General features: G+C 37.8%; 1 protein-coding gene and 1 pseudogene across 12 annotated transcripts in view; both read right to left on the bottom strand.

Moving 5' to 3' along the window:
• CDK12 (cyclin dependent kinase 12) overlaps positions 1-11,683 on the bottom strand; it is a 70,261-nt gene that overhangs the window by 26,105 nt on the left and 32,473 nt on the right. For 9 of the 12 annotated variants that reach the window (XM_019638684.1, XM_019638682.1, XM_019638686.1 and 6 more), the window contains exons 10-14: positions 10,519-10,635; positions 9,910-10,041; positions 8,181-8,392; positions 6,811-7,263; positions 2,193-2,995 (exon numbers count right to left, since the gene is read on the bottom strand). In XM_019638684.1, coding sequence (XP_019494229.1) covers positions 2,283-2,995; positions 6,811-7,263; positions 8,181-8,392; positions 9,910-10,041; positions 10,519-10,635 — 1,627 coding nt within the window. In that variant the 3' untranslated portion in view covers positions 2,193-2,282. Of the gene's footprint in view, positions 1-1,433; positions 2,996-6,810; positions 7,264-8,180; positions 8,393-9,909; positions 10,042-10,518; positions 10,636-11,683 lie in introns of those variants that run through there. The other 3 variants (XM_019638691.1, XM_019638689.1, XM_019638694.1) reach the window with 3 other exon arrangements.
• LOC109380778 (small nuclear ribonucleoprotein G pseudogene) lies at positions 11,001-11,496 on the bottom strand (annotated as a pseudogene).

The raw sequence follows: 11,683 nt of genomic DNA, 5'->3' as shown, positions 1-11,683 counted from the left end.
CTCTCTCTCTCTCTCTCTCTCTCTCTCTCTCTCTCTCTCACACTCACCCCCTTCCCTAATAGCAGGGATGGGTGAATGGAGACTTAAGTATATTATTTAGAATATTTGACATAATTAAAAATAAAGGGTGGAAAGGGGAAGGGAAAAACATTATTGATGACTGTTGATAACCAAAATATAATTAAAATATATAGACTTTTATTCATATTTGATGGGAAACCAATTTTTTTCACTGAATACTTTTGAAAGTATCCCAGGCTTAAGTTCTTTAATCAAAAACAGGAGAGTGGGGCCCAATGCCTCAAATTCAAATATTCTAAAATAAAATACAAAGGCCCATGTCTGAGGACTAAGAAGTCCACAAACAAAAGGTTCAGTTTAACTTTAATGCAATTCACCAATACTATGTCAGTGAGCCTAGCATATCTAATTGGACACACTGCTATAAAAAGCCATCAATGCCAAAATGGCTAGAAGGTTCTTTCTAATCAATGTTTGGCCCTGAGGGCAAGGCCAGACCAAAACCCAGAGAATAATAAAGAAATACACACACCGGATATCTACCTACTTCAGTGGGGGAAAATAGTCTTTATGTAAATATCTGAAGAGGGTTCTTTCATTTCTTTGAAGTTTTTTATTAGTGCATCTTTCTCTTACAAGTAGTTTTTAATATAAGAACTTGGCATTGAAACATGAAACTTGAGTTCTGAAAACTATTCTCCAAGATGCTGAAGCATGTTTGCCTCTTCTTTGTAAAAAAGGGAGCTAACCTACGTTTCACAAATGTCTAGGTCTGTGCAGATTATTTCTATAAATGTGTATATTTTTAAAACACATTATATGCTGGTACTCACATAGAAATGTAAACCAGAATGAGAAGCCTCCCAAGTTATCCCACCCTGAAAGCATTTCCCTTTTCCATTTCCTCTTTATAATAAGGCAAAATTCTTGCCATGAAATCTTAATTTAACCCCTTTTGCCAAAACCAAAACCAAAACGAATCTCTCTGAAGGGAAATTCCTAAAAGAATTGGCAGGATATACATGCTGAGAAGGGTATATGTCAATACTGTTCTTTCCCCATGGTCTGCTCTTTTAAAATTATTTTTTTAAAAGGTCTCAGGTATTGATATATCTTCAAAAAAATATCCACCCTAAACTAAGTTACATTTCCATGTATTTTCAGGATTTTTTTCCTCTTTGACAATATTACAATGCTCTGTTTCAAAAATTTTTTTTTGACATAAAAATATATGTGTAAACAGTATGCTAACTGCTCTTACTAGCCCTCTAGATATGGAGGCATCATCTCTAACCCCAGCTCAGCAGCAATGTCCTAGGCTGTCTGCATTTATAAATCAACTTCACCATCAGAACATGGTTTTAAAAAAACAAACAAAAAATTTAGAATTGAAGAGTTAACAGAGAACAATATAGGAGTTTGAATTTCCTTTCTTTTATTTCAAAAAAGGTAAAAGAATTATCCCAGATTCTTGGGCATCTCAACAATTTTTTTTCCAAACATATTACTCAAAAAGAGAGACAGAAAGAAAAACTCAAGGGAAAACCATGGGGAAAAGTCTACCTACTTGCCTAAGAATGCCATTTTCTTCAACCTGCTTCATGTGCAGGGAGAGGGGACATGTCTTTTGTCAAAACAGAGCAAACTTTAAGGATGAGTAATTTATTTGGAAAAAAGGTATGTTCAAATGCTCAACGGGGGAAAAAAAAAGTTTACTTGAAAGCAAAAATATGAGATGGTAGAGAGGAAAGAAACATTTATTTAAATCAGCCAGTCACTCTTTTTCCCTTATAGCAATAGCCTAAGAGCAGCTCAAATTTTGTGAACACTATTCTCTTAAAAAAAACCAGAAATAAAAAAAAAAACAACATAATAACCCCAAACTTAAAAAACCTAATGAGAGCCTCTCCTGAACCATCTCAAAATTGAAATTGTTCTCTTCTTCTGCTCAGAAGTGCAGGCAATAAACTAATAAAACATTTACTTTTCAATGTAATGACCCTCTCCATATTCTCTACTTATATCTAATAGGTAGAGTTGAAGTAAATATTCTGGCTATAACCCATCCAGGGGGAACTGGTACCAACATCATTTTGTAAGTCGCCTGCTAGTAGCAAGTGAGCAAGGAATACAATGGACAAGCTCTGAAGTAGCCAAATGCAGATGATTACCTCGCTCTGGCAAATGATTTCATTAAAGGTTGAGAGAACTGGATGGAAGATGATAGGGAAGGAATCTTTCAGGACACTGAAGTCTCTGGGTTAGTAAGGAACTCCTCTCCCTCTTCCCCCTCTTGGCGGGACTCTTGTAGGCCCCCGATAGAGTTTTCCATAAGCAGAAGACTGAGCTGGGACCCCCCAGTTAAGGCCTGCTCCTGAGCTGCTGGCACCACTGGTTCCTGGCCCCAGCTCCCCATAGTTTTGCAGTTTGGTCTCTGCATGTGCCACAGAGTTGCTGCTTCCCTCAGCCTTCAGGAATGGTTGCCCGACCACTGAGTGTAATGCTACAGGGACCCTGGCAAAACGGAGGTCCTGGTCCCCTGGAAACTGCACTGAACCTGTACCCTGGTAACTGCTGGACTCCCCAAGGTGGCTCACAGAGCCTGAGAAGGTCCTGTTCTTCACCAGGGTCTGGGCCAAGGATTCTGTCAAGGCAGGACCAGAGTTGCGTTCATCAGTGTCAGTGGCACTGAACCCTGTTTCAGGCCCATCAGTGTTTCCGTAAGTCCTGTTGGGATGGGGTCGGGTGGAGTATTCCACTGGTCTCAAGGCCTGGTGCTCATGTGGCAGGTGGCCAGAAGGCTCTGCTTCAGGCTGGGATAAAAGTTGCAGCAAGGCGGCTGTCACGGCTGGGTTCAACTCCTGGGGGGCGCTGGAAAGATCGCCTTCAACCAGAGGGGGTGGAGGTGGCGGCGGTGGAGGTCCAGGGGGCTCAGGGGGCCTCTTCTCTGGTGGAAGAATGTGAGGAGGACATGCTGTGGAAGGGTTACTTCTTTTAAACACCATCTTAAAAATCACATGTGATTATAAACACAAACACACACACACACACACACACATACATACACACTGCCCAACATATATCAATACAAGTAACCAAATATATATAAAGAATAAAATCTTGGGATCCGGAAATTGCAATTTATAAATAAAATCAAGCGATTCAAAGCAAAACAGTTGCATTCTAGATCTAACAGCTGGTGTAAAAAGATCATGTTTCAAATAATTGTCCTGATTTTTGTCTGGGATTTCCTCCATTTCCTTCCTTAAGGAACTGTTCTAATATGTAGGCTGTTGGCAGCCTCCCCGCCCTTTTTCGCTGTTGGATCAAAACATTAATGAAGATAAAGTAGAAAGAGGGAAGATGAGAGGGAACAATACACATGCTGTGGTCACATTTCTAGGACACAATCTTGCTGTACAACAGGAGACCTTGCATGGACTTAGCTAACACATTTTACAGAATGTTTGATGATATAAGGTTAACACCTGAAATAGAACTTAAATAGTATACAGGGAAGATGAAATAAAGTAAAAACTTTCATTACCATCATGTATAAATATACAGTTGCTTCTCCAAACTTTAGTCCCCTCTCCCCATAACCACATTCTGAAGAATATTAACCATCATACTGTCATTCAGCTATGTTACAGTAATCATAAAGACTAAAGTAATCATCTATAATTTTCTATTGTTTTTCAACCTCCCGCATTTTTTCCATGCTATGAGAAAAATTGCTATAGCCATGTCATGCAGAATAGGCTGTTAATAAATATCTGTTTATCTTGGAGACAGTGACAAGAGCTGAATATTCAGGAATGTATTAATGCTACATTCTGTCTTTCCAAAGATCTTTGTCTTTTTCCAACCACTCCCCACTCTTCTCCCCACTGCTGGCTAAATTTGCATAAGCGTGGTAATCATTGTTTGATAATGAACTCCTGCCAACACAGGCAAGTAGACAGGTAAAATGGCGTGAGTGTGAGAATATATAAAACCAAGTACAGTCAGAACAGTGCCTTTGGAAAGTTGGGAGTCACCCTGCTGAAGAAAAGGTTTAATGTTTTGGGATATCTTCCAAATGATTGATTCTTCTGTTCCCTATGGAAGCATATTTTTAAATGTTCATATAGTTAATTCTTTATTATCTGAACTAGTAATATAAAGTCATTACTTATACAAGCCAAAAATAGTTTTTAGTTATAATTAGATATTTTGGTAGCATATTTACCACAATTATATTTTGCAAAGATAATCAATAAAGTAAGTATGCATTCCCTTGACATGCAGATGAAAGCACTCCGAAAACACAACAAAATTGTAAAGTTGTGCAGTGGAAGAATGAAGGCAGGTGCTATATGTAACATACAAGTAGGGTGACCAACAGTCCCAATTTGCCTGGGACTGAGGAGGTTCCCACATTGTCAACGTTAAGTTTTAAAACCAGGACTGTACAGGGACAAGTTGGTCACCCTATATACAGTACCCACCCAAGCAACTTGTTGACAGATTGGCCGGTTGAGTAGGTGGTAGGAAAAAAATGAATTTAATGACAAAAAATTAGCTATGGAAAACTTACACCTTGAGAAGTATACATCCTGAAAAAGGAGAGCTAATTGGACTGCAAACATCTAGATTTTGGAGCTTTTTGCTGTCAACACTACATATCTCACTAATAAAAACATCACAGTACCAGTTATTTTTAAGTATTTTTAGACAAGACATAAAATGGAACACCAGGATTTTTTTTTTTTTAATGTTGAGAGCAAGCAACTTTAAAAACACCCAACTGCAAAAGTGGCATAGCTAACTTTATACTCTTCCAGGAATACTACTTTTCACATTTAAACTTTGCCTGTTATGTAAATAGCCTAGTTGTTTCAATAGAACTAATTCTTGAACTCAAATTCTTTCACATGTATGAGAGGATGAAAACTATTTCAAAATAGCAAAAGCAGGTGAGTTGTAAAGAACTATTAAAGAAAGGTCAGTAAAACTTCTTAAAGGAATTAAAAATAAAGTCACATTAAAAAAACTCAGTTATAAGATTTAAATTGTTAACAATATTGCCGATCCTTAACAGTCTGTACTAATGGAAGGAGGTATTAATGAAATGTACAAATAACTTAAAAACTTCATTTGACTCATTTGATTTCAACCATAACACTTTCTCAACAAGTATAGATAGCGTAGCTAAACAGTAGCCAGTGACAGATTTTCATTTTCTCTGGATTATTTAGTGTGCCCTCTGGTGGAAGTGCTAATGAACAATAAAATGGCTGAAGGAGGCAGCAGGGAGAGAAAGAAGCAAGAACAGGAGAGACACACAGGAGACACCAACTGTATAATCCAAAGTGACTTAATAATTAGGAGTGGCACTTTTACACTCCTATGAAAAGTAAATCCAACAATTTCTGACCATAGGCCAGGCCTTAGTTTTAGTTCAATTTCTCCATTTGGCTGATAGCTTGTTGGCTCAATTACTGCTATTTAATTTGAACCACTTCTTTTAGGTATTTTGATTATAGCTGAAATTTTTTGTTTTTTTGGGGGAGGAGGGTATGAGAGTATGAGATGAGACAAAGAGGCCCTCTTTAATTTTAGATTAACTTTCTCTGTTATTCCATGTCCTGGAGTCCCACAATTGGAACAGATAACAGAATAGCAAAGTGAATTAAGAAACATTAAAAAGAAACACATTAAGAGAGTACATGAGTTCTAGCTCTGGCTCTGCCAATAAATACGGTTTCAGCATGGGGACCATAAACAGGCTAATTTAAACTCCCCGGATTACAGTTTCCCTGTCTGTAAAGTAAGGGGGTTAATTTTATTTACGTTATCTTCCAGTTTTAAAAAGCTTTACATATGAAAAAATAGCTTTTATATTTGACTCTATGCCAGTGAAATAAGGCGTATTCTGCATCATCCCATATGAAATGTGAATGCAGGACCCTAAAATTGAAGGTTAGTGTACCTTGTCAACCTTTGTACCTCTTCTCATTCTTCAACTCATGGGGTCTTCATGGATAGCAAAAATTTCCAAGGAGTTGAAAACATTTTTAGATAAGTAAAGATTCTGCCAACGGACTGTGAATCAGACTATGCATGCTGTGGTCATGTAAGATCAAGGTATAACATATTTCCTTTTTTCAGATTTTTTTTTGTTTAAATAATACTCACTTCCTAATCTAAAATTCATTCAATTGTTTCTTTCAAGAACACAGATTTTAAAGCAATCATTTTATATGCTATTAGTTTTGGAAAGGAAATGTATGGTGTTAATTATCTATTTGGAAATATTCCCAAATTATTCTTCAGGAGATTAATAATAACATTTTATTAGGGTTTTCTTGACTATATCTTTTAGGCAAGACTCTGGTATCCAGCATCCACCACACTTGAGTACAACTGACCACTCGTACAATCTGAAGATGGTTTGTTTGGAAGGAAGATTTTCAAGTACTAGTACTAGTACCATACACACAGTGGTTCAAGATGTATCACTAGCTGTGGTTGTGGTTTCCACGGGTAAGAACACAAGGACTTTACTTACCTACCTCCTAGGAAATGGAAAAACAATCAGTATATGAAAGGTGCTTTGAAAAACTCTGAGACTTAAATAAAAGAAGCCGGGCAAGAAATGCATCACTTGGTGGTATGTTCTCCTGTAGACTAGGTTACAGAAAAACTGAAACTGAGGCCATTGATGTGAAAAAGAAAATGTTAAAGAGATTTTTAAGAGGATCAACAGCACCTGAGCTCAATGAGATTCATGACCGGTCTGTTTACCTGCTGCCTCCTCCTGTGGCATTGTGGGAGTTCTTCGGGGCCCCTGTGGCCCACTGTTCTTGTCACTGTTGTTTTCCTCCAGGCTGCCTGCTGGCTCCTGGGTTTTCATCAGCTGACTCAAGAGAACTGCCAACATATTCTGCATGTCAGCTGGTGTGCTTGAAGCTTCAGGGGTAGTCTGTTCTGCTGAAAGCTGGACCACTGAAGCAGTGGGTGCCTCCTTCAAAGACTCCTCTGGGCCCATGGGCTCTGAGTCCTGCTGTTGGGAAGTGGCTTCCGTTAGGGCACTGATGGATTGGTTCAGGGCCTCCAGCTGCTGCTGTATCTCAGGGTTGGAGTGGATATTAAGCAGCTGTACCATTTGAGGGATGCTCAGGTCGGTTTGGCTCTGCAGCAGGTTTAATAACACTGCCAATTCACTTTGATTCAATTGCTGTGTAATGTCACCGAGGCCTGTGGAGACAGAGTAAAGCCAATATAAGAGGATGAGGCAGGGCAAAAACTTTTGCCTTCTACAACTGATGATAATATCCAGTGAATAAAGTTTCATTTTCAATGTCTCATTTTTCATGCCTCAAATTGTCATGACACAGTTTGTTTTCTTTATATAATCACTTAAAAATAAAAGGACTAACTGAAACATCTCTGCATGATGAGTAAAAGCTGTTTCAGTTTACCTTTATTTTTCAAGGTCAGTGATTTTTAACCCCTACTATATGTAAGAATTACTAAGAGAGATTTTGAAATTCAGATGCCTCAGGCCCCATTCCTAGAGATCTTGCAATTGTTCAGGACTGTTTATTTTTAAATCTTTCAAGATGATTCTAATGTGCAGCCAGCACTGAAAACCACTGTTGTAGGTGGACAGGGAAGAGAAAGTATAGTTCATAAAAACTAGTGGAACCAAAGGAGAACTACTTTGTTATAATAGATCATTATTATAGTTTTGAATATATTTAGATAACAGTCTATGGAACTAACTGCATTTAGCAATTGTAATTTAACATGACTGGATTCTAAGGTCTTATCAAAGCTAACATATACAGGGTTCCAAATTATGTGTGTTAGAGAACCATGGGTGAACTAACCTTAAATTTGGCTTACCTAATTTACTGATTTATGCCACAGATCTAACTGAGATATAGTGTTCCTTATTTCAGGAAAGGAAAATAATCTATTGTAGACTTTTCTACGCCACATGTATAAAACTTGGTTTATCTCATTTTCCCTCTAATGAGAATATAACTTCTTTATTAATGCTTCAGTGGCTAGAGAGAGGGAAAGAGAGAGAGAGAGATCCTTGCACTCGATTTTCAAAGCCTGCCAGAATGTGCTTAATAAAAGCACAAAGGATCCATCCCAGCACTGACCTATTGCATCCCCAGCCCCAGGCTCCACTTTGCCAGGAGCAGGCGGAGGTGGTGCTGGGCTGCTGTTCTTCACAGGCTCAGCACTTGTCCCTGAGGTAGTTTCTTTTCGAGAGGCTTTGGGGGGAGGTGGCTCTTCTACCACAATACCACTTTGTCGTTGCCGTCGCCGTTTCTTACTCCATAATTCATGGCAATCCTGCCAGTGGGGGAGGCTGAAAATAGACAAAATAAAGGGAAAATGTGTGTGGGAATGTAGTAGTGAGTTAACAGAGAAATGAGATTAAAATGGGAAAGCAAAGAGCAGTGGGGAATGGAAAAGTTAAGGAAAACATAAAAATAACCTGAGAAGTTAATAAATAGTACCAATATAAAAGGAATCATGGCATATATAGTTTAAGGAAATAAAAGTCCAAAAGCTTAAAAGATTTCTACAGTGAGTAATGAAGGCCTTACTATTATCGGAGAAACACCTGCTATATACTGGGTTTTCGGAAAAGTTATGACGCATTTTTGCAAGAAAAAATACATCATGACTTTTCCGACAACCCAATAAATGCCCTTATGCCAGCCAAATAGTTAAGTCTTATAACTGTTCTTGCTTGGTATAACAAGAATAAAGGAGAATTTTATTGGTCAAGTTTCAGTTGGGAATAAACAGCACAGAGATGACTGCTTGTGAGTATCTACAAAAAGTCCAGACAAAGTGGTGACTTAAATCTTGGAACAACACAAGCATCATTAAATCACCTCTGTGTAAAACCAACTTATGTGTTATTTGGTCTGTGAAGACCAAAAAAGTGATTCTTTCTTCTTTCTGCCCACTAAATTTCCATGACTGGATATTTTCATTTGTGGAGTTTATTAGAATATTTTACTATACTTCCAGACTTCCCTATAATAATACAAATAGTCCCAGTAGGTTAAATCTTACTACAATAAAGATTACCATAGCCAAAATCTCTCTATAACAAGAGTTCCCAAATTTCAGTAAAAAGCTTAGGTATTTCAAGCCACATTCAATATATCAAAATTCTAGTGCAGTAAATTTCTTTTGAACTATCAGATTTGCAGTTACTACCAACTCGTGTACTAATATCCTATCCATTTCTTTAAGATACACAGTCTTTCTCTAAGAAAGAAAGGCCTAAAAACTGATATGAAAGCTAAAATGCTGTCAGTGATCAATTCAAAGGTAAAAGATCTTTTATTTGCCAGAATGTGAGATGTGAGTATAAAACCTGAGGCTCCTATAGAATATAGGAAATTCATAAGGTTCTGATTAAAGACAAGACACATTCAAAGACCATATTTTCTACATCAAATTTCAGGATATATGACTGGACAGTGATATGAACTACTTAAAATTAGGACTGTCCTTGCAAGTGTGGGATATACATGGTCACTATAGACATAGGGGATTCAAGTAGATGGAAGAATTAAGAGCAAAAATTAGAAGGAACACCTTCAAAGAGGTTCTACAGGGCAATATGCTGGGGATCCCGGGACAAAACAAGATAGCTTGAGTCAAATTAAAGCAAATATATCTAAATCTATTCCTTGTTTTTAAAAAACATAAAGCAATAAAACCTCTTATCAACCATACTACTACTACTCAAGGATACCTCTCCATTTGGGACTCGGCCATTTGTAGTTCCTTTCAAAAATCTATTATTTTGAATTTCTCATCTAGGGGGAGGTTTAGGGTCACTGCATGGCCACCAGCACTTACTCTGGAGGGTCCATTTTGCTGAGGTCGACATCTTTAAGGAAGTCACTCTGTAGGGTCTGCTCAGCTGTACAGCGTTTGCTAGGATCTAGCGTCAGCATGTGGTCCAGTAAATCAAGTGCTGCTGAAGGAATGCTGTGGAAAGAAGAGAGAAAGAACAAGTTCATAATGATCCCACAGTTCTTAAACATGTAACCTTGTGTCAAAGGTTTCTGAATTTCCAGCACCACGTAAAACTGTAGAGAGGGGGCTGGAAGCTGGCTAAACAAGCAAGCAGATTTGCTTCCACACAGGATTTATGAAGTGCAATAATACAGGTAGAAAACATGAAGCCAGAAATTACATTCTCTTTTTGTCTTGGGAAGATCAAAAGCACTATGAGAAAATTTATATATTGATCAAAATAAAATGGTTTTCTATCATCTAAAGCCTTCAAAAGAGAAAATTACAAAAGGCTATGACAATACTCATATACTGTTCAAAAATAAAATGTTTTCCTATGGTGTGTTGCCATAATAAATTGGGACAACACTAATACCCTAGGCCAGGAAAAAGTCAAGTCCAAACACCAGCCAAATACAGAAAACAAATGTACATTTTTGCTAAACTCACAAAGAGAATTCTTCTCGTAGACGCCTTCTATATTGCTTCTTCGGTTTCATGGTATTGAAGTATGGCAGCTTGATAACATCAGGCCACACAGCTGGACAAGGGCTACCACAGAGTCGACTGAAAACAAAGCAAAAAGCAAGAACAAGGAAGTGAGTGAGTCAGCATCATGAATTCTGGAGACTCTAGAAGCAGAAGTGATTACCTCCTGAGGTCTGGGGAATCTTGGCTTATTAAACTAGAGGGCATGAAGAAAGGTAAAAATCTGACTTCACTGCTTTAAGGACAGAAGGAATAGGGCAGAAAGAACTGCTTACAGGATAGTGAAGAGAAAATACTGGCCCAATAGTCCAAAATGATCCACATACATGGTTTTGTAGAACATGTTTTTGTTTTTTTTTACTATTATAAAAGTTTATTTAACAAAAAAGTTCAACATGAAAATGTACATGACCCGATTTTTATATTGTGGTAAATATAACAGGGGCTGTGGTGAGGGGACATGTGGAAGCAGTTGATTTCTCTGGTGAACAAAGCCATTCATTTCTTTATACTCATTCCAAGGCTTCTAACATGATGGTACTATTTCCTTGAATTATCACCATTCCAATATCGTTCTGTTGCCCACTAGTTGCCATCTCCACACATTCATCTATCACAAGATTCATAAAAGTATCAAATCCCTGCAATATTCCTTGGACACGTCTGCCACTTTGTAATTTCAACGATAACTTCTTGTCCATAAATTTTTTTCAACTTGGGAGGGTGAGCTTTGCTCATGGTGCCTACTCAAGAGAGCTCAAAGCTGCCTCCAAATGAAATTCATGGCCTCCCTCACCACGTTTTTAATCCTCCACAGAGGTTTTCATTACCAACTTTGTTCTGTGTTAATGTCAAATGGCTGAGCTGGTCGTATAATTTTTCACTATAGGAAAAATTGGCAGAAGAGAGCCTAGACTGAAAAGTTTGATAGAAAACTGACTTTACTATATAACAAGTAATGACTTATATATCACCTTTAAAAAAGCCTACATTAGCCTGCTGTATGCTTTCCTTTAATCTTACTGGAAAAAAACAACAAAAAACCCAAATTCCATCCCAACTGCAGGCCTTCCTAAAATCCTCTATTATAGGTTCTATTTTATACTGTTTACACACTGTATCACTT

This window comes from Hipposideros armiger, unplaced genomic scaffold (assembly GCF_001890085.2).
Source record: "Hipposideros armiger isolate ML-2016 unplaced genomic scaffold, ASM189008v1 scaffold_40, whole genome shotgun sequence".
Classification (NCBI taxonomy): domain Eukaryota; kingdom Metazoa; phylum Chordata; class Mammalia; order Chiroptera; family Hipposideridae; genus Hipposideros; species Hipposideros armiger.
This window is presented reverse-complemented; position numbering and strand designations above follow the sequence as displayed.